The 14,855-nt window shown below is 36.6% G+C and overlaps 1 protein-coding gene across 6 annotated transcripts in view; it reads right to left on the bottom strand.

The window, feature by feature from the left end:
• LOC149546021 (putative low-specificity L-threonine aldolase 2) overlaps positions 1-14,855 on the bottom strand; it is a 216,195-nt gene that overhangs the window by 98,187 nt on the left and 103,153 nt on the right. For all 6 annotated transcript variants that reach the window (XM_089790955.1, XM_089790958.1, XM_089790954.1 and 3 more), the window contains one exon: positions 11,640-11,751. In XM_089790955.1, coding sequence (XP_089647081.1) covers positions 11,640-11,751 — 112 coding nt within the window. The remainder of the gene's footprint in view (positions 1-11,639; positions 11,752-14,855) is intronic.

Raw genomic sequence — 14,855 nt, 5'->3', positions numbered from 1 at the left:
GTGAGACAGAGAGCTTGCATGGGAGGCAGGGGTTACAAAGGCTACATCTAGTTGGGGTACTCCTATGTCTAATGAGCATAGTGATAGTACACTTTCTTTAGCAGAGGTTCATGCGCTTCGAGAGGCTGTCAAGATCTTGAAGCATAGGGATTACCTTTTGGAGTGGGGTAGCACTTGTAATGGGACATTGTTAAAGAAAGACAAGGTGGTTGGGCTCACCCAAAAGCTTGAGGTGATTTCGGACTCTCTTCATTGTACTTCGTTGGCTCTTTAGGAGTCACAGTCACAATTGGATGAGGTGATCATCGAATTGGAGCATGTTCCGACCACACCAGCACCAGACCCTATTCAGTTCCATATTGTGGTTGGTGGTGAGTTTGCTTCCACGGTTGGGGATGAGGGATGTGATGATGTGGCTGACACATTCCTCCAAGAAATGGGTGTAGTAGGTATGGATGAGATAAGACTATCTATGGAGTCAAACTCTCATGATGATTTTTTTCCTTTTGCTGGAAGGGAATTCATTTCTTCATCTCATACAGCTGATAGCATTCGACAATTGGTGGTGCCACATTTTCAAAGGGATCAGTTGTGGGTTGCAGCGGAGCAGGTTGATGTTTCCACATAATTTCTACTATACAGAGTCTTTCATGGAGTATCTTTTAGAGAGTTCGAATGTGCAGGAGGACTCATAAAAAGAGTTTGAGGGTACTCTCATCCAAGGCTCTCGTACTATTCAGAGGTTGGTGGGAAAGATTGTAGCGACTCTGTCTACTCCGCTTCCCCACAAGGATTTCAAGGTTGGGTTTGCTAAGAGGATTGCCCTGGATCCTGCCCGATCGGTAGTTTGGAGTCAAAGATTGGACCCATCTCCTAATTTCCAATTTGATATTGATGAGCCCTTGACAGAGATTGGGAATTTTTATCGCCATTACACCGTAAGAAGCGCTAATCACTTTTCTTTTGACCCACAATATCTACATACCCAAGACAGTTTGGCAGAGATTCGAGCTGGTAGTAGTGTTTTAGGTACCTATGGTTGTTACCATCTCCACAGTGCAATTGGGTGAGTATCAATTTGATGGAGACTCAGGATTGGATGGAGTTGGTATTTTAGTTGGGTTGAGTTTTGATGAGTTGTTAGCTTATTCAGTGCCTCGGGTCAGTTTTTAGATAATTCTGATGTTGATGTCTACTATTTGGGTGTTGATGTTACAAGAGTTGCTTGTACACTCTAGGGATAGTATGCAGTTCTACCTATGGGATCCAGGTGGATTGTGATGTTCATTTTACTCCAAGGTTTGCTTGGAGTAAAATTGTTGAGGTTGCTATTTTTGTTGGTGTTGTTGGTTGGTCACCTTAGTATCATATCTCCTTGGAACTAGGACGAAAAGATTTAGATCGTGGGAACAAGAAACAATGGCCTTGCGTGTCAAAATATTAAGTTATGGTGGAAACGGTCATTTTTTGAGCCAAAAGTAATTAATAAATTATATTAATAGCGCTTTATTATATTTTAATATTGTGTAGAGGAAGCTTCTTAAGTGGAGTTCTTTTGGGAAACTGGAACCTTTTGGAGATCATATATATGAGGGCATTTGATGATAAAAGCATCCAATTATTTGATTATCTTATTTTCTCCTGTTGTCTTTGTGACATTTCTGACTCTGGAGTTTTCACACTTGCTGAAGTATAATGGTTTGGATTGCCTAGTAAGTCACAGCTGAAGTATTGTGAATTATTCTCTAAGGGTTAATCTTGCAAACTATGCTGAGGTAAACAATGTCATTCCTCCTACTATTATGATGTGGCTAAGGAGAAATTGGGGTTTGACTAATTTGTGAAGGGATTCATAGGAGTTATTATATTAAATTGTGTGTTGGTTAATTTGGATTTGGTTGAGCCCATATTTATATTTGTTGCTAGGCATTATTTTCCTCCTGCACTTTCGGAGCAACATTTACATATTTGCAATTGCATTTGTTTGTTGGAGAATTCTTTTGCTGCTACTAGATTTCATTTCAAAGGGTTTTACGACATGTCTTACCTGGTGCTGCTATATTGTTGTATTAAAATTACAAAACCTCAACAACAAAAAAAAAAGAAATCAATTCTTCAGCACTAATTGTTTGAGAGCCAATCAGGCTATTATAGTAGTATCAGAACTTGCTTGCAAAGTGTTTGACGAAATGTCAAACAGTTGAATTATAAAAGAATTTGGTGTTTGATGAAGTTATAACCAGTTGGGATTATTACACCACGATGTGCTGGAGGCCAAGCCGGGTCCAATCACGCCAGGTGAATCCCCTGTTATACAGTGGAGGCACCTCAACACACTTGGGAGCAAGACCACAGTTGGATAAAAACGACCGAGACCAGATGGAGGAGATATTGATAGTGGTCGCCAAGAGACTTCTTCTGACGAGAGTGAGACCAACGAGGAGGATGAAGAAGAGGATGGGGAGGTGGAAGTCATTACAGCGACACCATGAAGATTTCCACAATCTACACTCTCGACGACAGCACACATGGTTCCAAGGGGTACACACAACATTCCAGGGTTTGGTCAGTTCAAACCGCCAATGGTGATGACTCTAGCTACAGTTGCAATTCAGCCAACTATAGAGGCACTACCCGTTTTAGAGGCTGTAATCATAGGGAGGACAAAGTCATGTCCGTCACCAACAGTGACAGCCGTTCCAGAGGTAATGATGTAATCTATTAAGGCAGGGGCGAATATACTTATTTCGGATCAGATGGACACTGAGGAGGGAGTGATGGAGATACCAGTAGGTGAGGGTTTGAGAACTCCCGGTATTCATTTGGATGTAGTGGGCTCCGATGCAGTGGTTACAGTAGATGCAGCATTGCTAGCAACATCTGAGGAGTCAGACAGAGAGAGTAGAGCTCAGAGGTTGAGCATGTACTTAAGTACAAGGTTTAACCATATCCTAGCACCACGAGCCATGGGTCTTCTCACACCTGCGCGAGTAGTAGCCCCGGAAGGAGATCCTATAGGTACGCAGACTCGGGTGGAGGAGAGTCACCCAACACAGACCGATTTGGTACCAACTAGCATCGTTGAGTGGATGGCAGAAGCAATGGAGATGGCCATGGGTGCCCAGCAGCAACCTACAGTGGGGCCAGAGACAGCAATGGAAGAGGTTATGGAGACATTCCTCGCTGATGTAGCGACTTGAGCTCCCCAAGTGGTGGCCTCTACACAGACAATTGCATTTGACTTAGTGGTAAAGGAGTTGAAGCATGGCATATCCTTCATGAGGGTATGTGTCCAGCAGCCTTTACAATTTGTTTTGAGGGTATGTGTCCAGCAGATCATATCAATAACATTGGCAATAGAGATCTCAAACTAAACTTTGAAAGATCTCAGACCAAACTCTAAATACAAGTTGCAGATTATACCATATTAGAATTCAAGCTATAAATCAACAATAAATAGGTCTATCAACAAAACAAAATCAACCAGAAATATATTGCTTAGTCTCCACCAATCAAGATCTTTAAAACTTTACAAGGGACTTGAGTTCCTTTTCACCTGGGGAGTATGGTGCAGAGCACCAAGGCACTATTGTGGTATTTGGCTAATATTTTGTTTTCTCACCTTATCATGCTAGGATAAATAAATCTTGGATAAACATCCATGTTTGTAATGAAAAGACACCAACATGTAAACCTAGATCACTATTGGCAAGTTATAAGCCAAAGTTGATATTTTGGCAAATTTTGGAACTTTTTGGGTTTTTTCTTAATATAGCCTAGGATTGAGTGTTTTTAGTTGTTCTTTATGTTTTTGAATAAGTTGGGATCTTTACCAAGTCGTAGAAATTCAAAATTGGGAAAATTGCAAAAGTTGAACTTTTTGTGCAAAATTGCTAAATTGCAAATATTGAAAAGTTGCTTTAAAATGCAACTTAGTTGTAAAGGGGTTGTAACTATCCAAATAATGGTTATAACCATTGGGAAGGATGTAAAAAGTATAAATGCCTCATTTGTAAGGTCACAAAGGGCAGATTGTATGGATTGGGAGAAGTTGCAACAAGAATTTTTCAATTTTGATGTCAAATTTACTGCTTTTCTTTACTTTGTCTGTACTGTATGGATTGGTAGGCATGATTAGATGATTGGTTGAGTAGGATTTTTGTTTTACCTTTCCATTTCTTTTGGTTTCATCTCTTTGTGTTGAGTATTGTTCAAGTATATCTTACTTTTTATACAGGAGGGTTTGTAAATGCAGCAATTTTATGTAAGTTTCAAAGATGGACCTCTAACTGTGACTCCCACGATTGGTTTTCAATGGCCTCTTGGTGAATGACAGTTAGATGGGTCCTCTCAATGATTCCAAGGTTTCAAGGCTGCACAAGTGGTTTTGTTATTTTTCCTAGCCAGCCCTAGGTCAAGTACCTATATGGATTTGACCTTGTGAACGAATTATTTGTGTTGTAATAGGAGAAGGAGATCTGTTGAAGAGCTAAGTGTTTGGATTTGAGTTAGAATAAGGTGAAGAGACATTCCTGAGTATTCGGTGTGATTCCATGACCCCATTTCCCCATAGTTGCTTTGTAAACCAAACCTAATTAGGCCTATTTGGACTGAGTTGCATTGTAAAGGAAAGGGAGTGCTGGAGTAGAGTTGAGACTTGTAACTTTGGGATTAGACATAACTTTGAAAAGGGTGTCTAGAACCTTGATTGGTTTAGAGACTTGTTTGGGACTTTCGAAAGTTAGACCCCAAAAACCTCTTAAGGAGACCTAATAGGGGCTACTCCACGAAGTTGGGTTTGATGCATTGTAGGATAGTGAGATTCAAGTCAGTGACCTATTTTGTGTTGTGTGAGTGCCTTAAGTCCATTTCATGCTTTGGAACCATTGGGGTAACCCATTATTAAGATTTTCTCATGTTGGCCTAGTTAAGGGAATGAGGTCCTAAACCCATATTTTGGATGAAGTTGGCCCCTAGACCATGAATGCATGAAGGAGTTGGTAACCATGTTTTCTACTACATTTGGAGGATCTAAACTTGTTAACACCTTGTGTTAAGGTTGAAGATTTGATAACTTGCTGAGTTCTTAATAGAGCAGGAAAGCCCATTTTCACATTCCCGGCTATGTACTCTGCATCATGGTGTGTTATTGTAATTGGGTGGACATTTAATATTTGTAGCGGGTGTTTATGGAAACCCTAATTAATGCTTAAATGGTCAATCTTGGTCCTTGATTTCAAATCAATATTGGTCATTCATTTTGATTGAACTCCCTATATAAAGGCTTTCTCATGTCATTCATAAGGGAGTTATCTAGGACAATTGATCTGCATCATGGTGTATTATTGTAATTGGGTGGACATTTAATATTTGTAGCGGATGTTTATGGAAACCCTAATTAATGCTTAAATGGTCAATCTTGGTCCTTGATTTCAAATCAATATTGGTCATTCATTTTGATTGAACTCCCTATATAAAGGCTTTCTCATGTCATTCATAAGGGAGTTATCTAGGACAATTGATTCCAAAGTACTACCAAAATTAATGTTTAGTCATTGTTGATCTTAATGGTGGATATATATGATCATTTTGGAGTATTTTGTGGTTCTTTGCATCTCTAACTTAGATTATGATTTTATTTCACATTGAAGTAATTAGTTGAATAAAAGTAATTGTGGATGTTTACTTGACAAACTCGACAAATCCTGATTGTAAGTGTGCCTTGCATTTTAGCTAATGATTGAATGCACTTAACTTCAATTGATATTCAATCTTTAGTTTGGGTCCATTTGATCGAATTAAAGAGGAGATATTGATGTGAAAAACATTTGAATTATTCCTTAGAAGCTTGCACTAGATAGCTGGAATTGTTGACAAGACTACATCTAGTAAAGTCCAAGTCTATCCATGATTCCTTGCATTACAAAGGAATGCTGAACATAATTACATGAAGTTAATTCAAAACATTATTTAGCGAATTAACATAAATTAAATGCTTAAATGAACAAAGCATATTAAGGAATGACTAAAAGAAAGAGAGAAGAGAGATAAAAGACAAAACACAATTGATAACGGAGTTCGTCCGTGGGTCGGACTACATCTCTGGGTCCTACTCCAATAGAGAGACCGATCCGTTAAGCTCCAAAATTAATTACAAGTGTTTACAAGATTTTCCCTTCAAGCATAATGGCAACATTATTCTCCAATGTGTAGGAATAATCAACAAGCCTTCAAGTTCATAATCTTCTTCTCATCACCTAGCTGATTTTTCAAAGGACTAATGCCTCCTTTTATACATGAAATTAGCCAAAAATGGGTTATAACCACTAATTGCAAAAATAATCCCTTTAACCATCCTCATCTTCATATTTATCCCTTTATGAATTTTTGTTACGACTTCATGCTAAAATAAGGGGTTTGTTTTTAATAATTAACATTATTTGTATGAGGTTAGGCGGGTTGTTATTGTTTAAATAAGACAACTCCAATATAAGCAACAAGTGCTATTAATAGCACAATGGCCGCAGCAATTTTGGGATGCTAGTGGTCATGGGATCCACCCCCATCGGCTTCAAGGCTTCCTTTGGGCAGTTTTTGCAGTGTTCAAAAGTAAATTCCCTCCAAAACATTTCAAAATCTTTGGTTGGTGTTGTGGGCTTTTCACACCATCGCCCCATTGCAAATGGGGGGCCCCCTTTTGTCTCTTGGTCTTGTCCTTTTGGCTTTAGTTCTTGGTAGTATTGGGCTCAATCTTCTAAAGTCCCCTCTTTCAAATGAGAATTGGTAAAATTGGCCAAATGTGGAAAGTGTTGTCCATGTGGCTCTGAGAATGGAAAGTATTTGCTTGTTTGAGAATTAAATGTCTTGACTTACTATTTTTAGAAAGTCTATTTTAAGTAAGTCTATTTTTAGTAAATTTCACTGCCTCTCAGATTGGCCTTATTTTGACTTTGGGACAACTTACTATTTTCAGAATGTCCATTTTTGGCAGGTCTATTTCTGCAACAACTGAGCTATGGTTGATAAAGAGCCAAAAGGGTACATGTGTCTATATCCAAAAGAATGAGCAAGCACGATAGTCAATCAAGAAAAAAATAGTTAAGTCTGGAATCACCCATAAAATATCCAAAAGTAGAAAGGCATGAAAATAATAGGAAAAATGGTTGTCGTGGAATTCTTCCATCGTGGACAAAATCCAAGATCACTCAAAAATCCTACCTTAGAGAAAAAAAGTTGTTGCAAAATTGTTCCATCATGGACAAAATCCACGATCTCTCAAAAAATCAAGCCTTGGAGAAAAATGGTTGTTGCGGAATTCTTCCATCATGGACAAAATCCACGATCTCTCAAAAAATCCAGCCTTGGAGAAAAATGGTTGTTGCGGAATTCTTCCATCATGGACAAAATCCACGATCTCTCAAAAAATCCAGCCTTGGAGAAAAATGGTTGTTGTGGAATTCTTCCATCATGGACAAAATCCACGATCTCTCAAAAAATCCAGCCTTGGAGAAAAATGGTTGTTGCGGAATTCTTCCATCATGGACAAAATCCACGATCTCTCAAAAAGTCTCGCCTTGGAGAAAAATGGTTGTTGCGAAATTCTTCCATCATGGACAAAATCCACAATCACTCAAAAAATCCCACCTTGGAGAAAAATGGTTGCTGTGGAATTCTTCCATCATGGACAAAATCCATGACCACTCAAAATTTCCACGAGCAAGAGAATTAGAAATCATGGAAGCAAAATGGCTAAGTGTTGGAAATTTCTCCTTCATGGAAGCAAAAATGGCTAAGTGTTGGAGATTTGTCCTTCATAAAAGCAAAAATGGCGAAGTGTTAGAAATTCCTCCTTCATGGAAGAAAAAATGCTAGTGTTGGAAGTTTCTCCTTCATGGAAGAAAAACTAGCTAAGTGTTGGCAATTCCTCTTTCATGGAAGAATAAATGGCTAAGTGTTGGAAACTTTCTCCTTCATGGAAAAATGGAAAAGGATTAAGTGCTGGAAATTTCTCCTCCAGATCTTGAATTTCACCCTCTTCAAGTGTGTACCCAAGACTGGAAAAATGATTGATGATGATTAAAAAAGGGGGGAATTCTTCAAAATGTAAGAAAAGGCATAACAGTGAATTGAAAGCATTTGAAGAAAAAGGAGGACAAAGCTCTAGTTCTAGAAATTCAAGAAAGACGCTCAAATCCAAAATTCTAGTACCAAGATCAAAGTACTAAGTGATCCGGTCCCTGACATTCAAGGTTCAAAGATCAAAGTTCAAATCCAAAAATCCAAGAACATGGCGAAGGAAGTTCAATATGAAGAAATTCTAGAGTAACATAATCATCAGCAAGGGATTCCAATCCATTTTAGGGAGATAAATTTCCAAGCAAGTACATGGAAGACGAGAATGTTCGAAGAGAGATTTTCAAAAAAGTCAGTCAAAGTTGGATCTTAGTTAAAATGATGCAGTTGGAAAAGACTCAAGCTTACATGGCCTCCATCATCATTTCATGGCATCCAATTATCTTTGATGAAGAACTGAGGTCTCCAAGTCAAACTTCTATGCATTTAGAGAATGGAATCAAGAATGATTTATTCAAGGAAGACTGAGCGTTTATTGAGTAATGGACATGCATGGTGGATATTTATTGCACCCCACTCCTTCCTAAACGAGCATGCATAGTGGGCATTTATTACCCACTACAGTAATGGATTCCTTGTTGCATTAATGTAGATTCCTTTCCTTTTCCCTAACCCTAATTAGGGCTAACGTGGCACAATCTTGGCCATCGGTTATTGTGATCATCTGGGCCACCTATTGTAATTGAGGACCTATATAAAGGCCTCATTTCTCATTTGTAAAGGGAAGATTTTTATGAGATTGTTGCTATGAGTTACTGAGATAATAAAGTTTTCATTGGAGTTTGGTGAATACTTGGCGTGTCTTAGTGCTTGCTTGTTCTCTTAAATTTCTTCAATGAGATTAAGTTTAGCCTAGTTAATGTGTGGTGATTGCAATGAAGAATATGATGGTGTATTGATGAATTCCTTTAGTTCATACTTTTGACGTTTTAGTGATTCTAACTCATCGTGCAAAGTTAGCGTGAACCCCTTTCATGCATATGCTTAACTTCTATCATTCGTACACATTGTTCTTTATGATGGCGTATGCGGTGATATGAAAATCTTTGGCATAACCCTTGAAGATTGCACCAGTTCACGCTTAGTTGTAGTATAACTTGGCGAAGCGGAATTCGGTAAATTGAGGAATTTGTCCACTAGAGTACTATTTGTTGTTATCACTACCCTTAGGATTAGAATAGAATTCCTGAACCCCATCTTATTTAATTTTTGCATATTTTGTGAAAATTCCAAAAAGTACTTCATTGCAAAAGCTTAAGATAGCTCCCAAATCCAGTATGGCTTGAAATGAATCTAAATAAACACGTAAGGCCCCTTGTGATCATCAGCAAATCACATCAACCACCGATCTTATCCACAGTCAAGACTTGGCATTAAAGAAACCTTGAAGTCATTGTATGATCTTCTAGCAATCTTAGCATACACAAGACTTTATTCAAGAGAGGATAAGATATTTCGGTATTTTGTTCTACTGTTTGGTGAGTCATAAAACACACATCAACAGTTGGTCTAGCGGTTAAAGCAACATTGTTGGAGGTGTTTGGTCGTGGGTTCAAATCTCACGAGTCTCTTTTCACCAACCGACTTCCAGCTGTCACGTCAACATGATGATGTCATGCTGACATCATTAGTCCACTTTTCTTCAACAAATTCAAACTATCACAACTTTTACATACAAACTTCGATTTTGATAAAATGAATTTCATTGGAAAGATCTCAATGAGCTCTTTCATTTGAAATCCATTGTTGACCACTTTTGAAATGGTTAATTTTTTCACCTTTTTATGGCCTTTAATCCCGGTTTGACCAAACTTTGACCAGCCATAACTTTTGCATTTGAACTCCAATTTCGCCCATTCAAGTTGCGTTAGAGTCAGAATGGTGAACACTTTGTAATGATGTTGATTCTAAGAGCATTGGGGACATTTTATTTTTCACTGATTTTTATCCCCCGGATCAAATCTTAAAGTCATTTCACAATCCTACATTGCAAGCTTAGCATGAGAGATGACCTTATATCAAGTGAGGATTGAGTAGTTGATGCTTCCTCCCAAAATATTTGTATTTGAATCTGCATGTTGTAGTGGAACAAAACTCACATCAACGGTGGGAATATGGAAGATGCTCAAACCAAATGGTTAGCACCAAAATTTGGGAGGTTTAAACTTAATTTTGATGGGTTTCCCATAGGAATCTTAGTCCATTAGGGGTTCGGTATACCTATCAAATTAAGGGATGAGAAAGTGGTAGGAAGGTTAGCAGTTCCTCTAGAAAAAGACACTAACAATGTGGAAGAATTGATAGCTCTCATACATTGGCTTTCATGTTGTAGACATTTTGAGATATCTAGGATAACAATTGAAGGATACTCCCCTCTGGTTGTAAATGTAATAAGGAAAAAGGAATCACACAATTGGAGACCTGGTGCTTTGGAGGATAGGGTAGAGGAAATCCTTCGTTTTTTTGAAGCATATGCTGTTGAGTTAGCCAGCCTGGAGGCTGATACAACAGAATATGGATCGACTGGCTCAAAAATGAAGGTGGCTCAAGAGCTATAGATGGAATATATCCACCTTTATTATGAGAAGAAAATCTCTCATATAAACCCATAAATAAAAGGTGCAAAGATGTTGAGACTGAGAGTATGCAGTCCACCATGAGTAGAATATCAGAGCATGTTGTTGCATCTTTGTATGGAGAAAATGAAAGTTCAACTACTCATTAATAAATACACAGCCAAACTAATTATATTTCTTCTTTAAATACTCAGGTAAAAGAAAAACAAAAATCGAGATGAGACTGACGAAAACAAATATATAGGTTGTTTATGTATACAACTCGGCAGATAAATATAAGGCAGAATTGGTTTTCATGCAGCAATATGGGCAAGAGAAAATATAAATACAAAATTAAAACCTGAGGTAGAAAAGAATTGTGGCTCTTGTAAAACCATCTATCATTTGAAAAATGGGTGCTTTAATTTTCCGTGCACTATCAGCCTGACCAGTAAATAAGATGGGCTAGAGACTTAAAGTTTTAATTTTTAGTGAAGTATAAGCTTGGCATTGAATATAATTGTAGTAAAACATTTGAAGGACGTGCCCTAAGTTAAATTTCCAAATCAGTTATATGGTTGAAATAAGGTAGTATAAAGCAAAAATGTGCAGAAGCTTTATTTAGCTCATAGACAAACGGTAGGAGTGAACACTTGTAGCCAAGAGAATAAATGTTCAAGAAAGTTTTGAAATGAGTGTCCGCATAAACTGCTAAGATTGGCCTGATGATATCTATCCCCTCTTTTATTGTAAATGTTTTGCTACACTACTATATCTTTTACTTATCATAGGAAAAGTCCTTCAAAAAAAATTATTTTGCTTCCTCTATTTTCATAGTATCTTGCTCTCGTGCTTTCATGTTTGTTTTTTTTAACTAAGAGCTGCTCGTTGGAAACACTCACATTGCTAGCTAATAAAGGATATCAATGGAAAATTAGTAAAAATACTTACTATTGAAGCATTGAATATACGAGCTCCATCCACATGCAATTTTAATCCATACCGCTTTGCTAGCTCTCCTATCTTATCTGTGTACTCTACAGTAATGCATCTGCCGCCACAGCTGCATTTTAACAACATATTAAAATAGTTTAATCTCAATAAATTACCAGATTTGGGAATTATAAAAACACAATTAATATGAAAATAACAATTTTTTAAGTTGTGTTTAGAGATGTTTATACTTATTTCAACTAGTTTTCATATTTAAATCATGAATTCAACAAGTGTAGTTGATCTTGGTCACAACCCTAGCATGAGAGGTTGATGAACATAAGAAAAGACCAACAGTTAATTGTTGTATAAGTAAGAAATATTCAAGGAAGAAATCTGTCAATATCCCAGGTGTTCAGAAAAGGTCATCGGAATGTAAAATTGCAGTAGTAGACATTGTATAAAGCAAAAAGAAGATACAAATTCATGCTAAACTAAAGAACACAGAGATATGAGCCTAACTAATAAGAGATTAACAACTATACCATAGCAACTAGTCCCAAGACTAATTTGCCAAACAACCAAAATTTCATAGTAATAGGCAAAATATTAGGTCAATTAAATGGTTCTTAAATAATATTGAGAAAGGCTTCATGTTCTTACCTATGTTAAGTAATGTTTTTCTTTGCTATCATTACTGTATTGTTACACATTCATTGACAAGTTATTTATTGTGAGGTTCCAAAGATGTAAGTGCATTAGTTTATTTTTGTAGAATTGATATATTAACCCAGTTCCAAGCAACAACATAACATGAATATAGTATTAACACAGAACATACATTACTCTTACCAAAAATACCAAGATGGTGAGGAAATGATTTACTTTATTCATACCAAAAAACATGGGTACATCATCCATAGTTCAAAGTTCTTATATAATGATCGGTTGGTTGGGAAAACCAACCAACGCATCTCCTCACTTCCTAACTACCCATCCCAACAAAGCTTGCTTAATGTTTAACACGACATTACTTTATTAATACGACTATTTTCTATGGTTTTTATTATGAGCCAACACTCACGAAATTTTGACTGCCTATTGACTCAATCTTATATGGTATCAGAGGCTAATTGTCAAGAATCTTCTTGTATGTTGGATTGATCACGCCTTGTACTTCTATCATGCTAGAGGTGTTGCCAAGAGGAGAAAAAAAACTGATTGGTGTGTTTGTTTTCAAATTTTCAAGTGAGACTATTTGTTTGTCTTTGTTGCGAGTGGGCAAGGATTTCATAGCTCTCCAGTTTTTTATTGCAGCGTGAAGAGTGATAGGTGTCCAAGTGGGAGAACAAGGATGCACCATATGTATCTACACACCTAAACAATTTCTGACCTCAAACTCCTTTCCAAGCATTAACCAAAGGCAGTATTAAGTGAATTTGTGGAAAGTTTTAGCCCACAAATGACTTGTCTATAAATATGTTTACTACTATACTTGGTGATTTACATACATGGAATAATAATACAGATGGCGGTGCATGCCAGATATAAGAGTAAAATTCAGTGAAACCTGGGGACTCGCACCCCCGCCCAAAAGAACTCGAAATACTTGTCCCCGAACCGGGTACTCGGGTACTTGGGTAACGGCGTACCTAAGTAACCCCCACCTCTACCATTTTGTAAGCACGTCACCGCTAGGACGGTTACTTGAATTTCTATTTGAATTTTAAAATTTGAATGTTACTATTGGGTATGTACTATGTTACTATGTTGAATGTTCAATGGTTTCTTGCATGAATTTAAAATACTTGGTTGGTAAAGGGGAAGAAGGGTTTCTTGCATGAATTTAAAATACTAAACAGGAAAACCAAATCTGAATATGAGGAGAATACTGACTTGACACAATGAAGCCTTTGTAAAACAGTTTAATATTGATACAATACTGATACCACGATACTCACATATAATCACTTTATATGAAGGATTGACCTCAAACAAATGTTAACAGGAATGATCATATTCACAAATAACAATCTAAAGTGAAATAAAATTGACAATTTATAACCTATTTGAGTAAAAAATATTCACTTGCAGATACTAAAACTGAGACATTCTCTTAAGGACTCAAAATGAATCACAAAAACAACATCAGATCAATAACTTACATACAACAAAATGAACATAGAAAAGGCCTCCAAAACGTTCTTTATTCAAGCTTCAATGGTCACATAGAAACATTATCATCAAGCTGAGCTACAAAGCAACCTACAAAACATACTATGAAGGACTTACGAAGATTACAACAATAGCTGCCTTTGCATAAAACTGGAACTCCCTTTCGAACGAGCTTCAAATCAAGTTTTTATCTGTGCAAATGCATCATTAATGCAAGTAACAACTCTTGGGTCGAATTCAGTGAATAGGGTCATTTTTAGCCCCTCGATGGACTTCAAAAAGGCAAAAATATGGCTCAAAAGTCGTGACCCCAAAATATCAACATAAAGAACCCTCATAAATGTATTCATATCCTTCAAAAAGATCTCAAAAATCTCTGATATGCAATAACTTTCTGATTTTTCAAATCCCCTCACTGTGACCCTTGGAAATATGTCATCAATTCTGCATAATATCCCCTTCTTTATCATAATGGCTCACTAAGAAATGCATTCATCTCCCACTATACCCCATAAAGGCTTTGAAAAGTAACTCCACTCATAATGTCAGGCAGTTATAATGACTTTACAGATTTTTCCATATATCAACCCCAAGCCTTTTGTCACTGATATGCAATAATATCTATTGATTCCAAAAAAATTAAGGATAACTATTTATTTTGCAATACATTTAATAATTATTTAAATAATTTATGATTAATAATATTAAATATTAGTTACATCAATGTTATTAGGAAACATTTGAACCACTTAATAACATTAATTTAATAATTGTAAGTTATTTATTATATTAAATAATATGCAAAAATTAATATTTTGTAAATAAAATAAATAAGATATTATATTTTGCAACAATAAATATGGAATGGACTGAAAAAAACATCAATATAGAATGGTTTATAACATACCATTTTAAACTAATGTTGATATAATACATTATCAACATAAGGCAAATAAGGCACTTGGGTTATCTATACATACCCACATGGTAATGAAAAAGGTAATGAAAATAAATCTAAGGCAAAAAAACAAAAATACTTTCTTAAGAGCACCCTCTGCC

The sequence above is a fragment of the Cupressus sempervirens genome, chromosome 7 (assembly GCF_028749045.1).
Source record: "Cupressus sempervirens isolate cs-2001-9-10 chromosome 7, ASM2874904v1, whole genome shotgun sequence".
Classification (NCBI taxonomy): Eukaryota; Viridiplantae; Streptophyta; class Pinopsida; order Cupressales; family Cupressaceae; genus Cupressus; species Cupressus sempervirens.
This window is presented reverse-complemented; position numbering and strand designations above follow the sequence as displayed.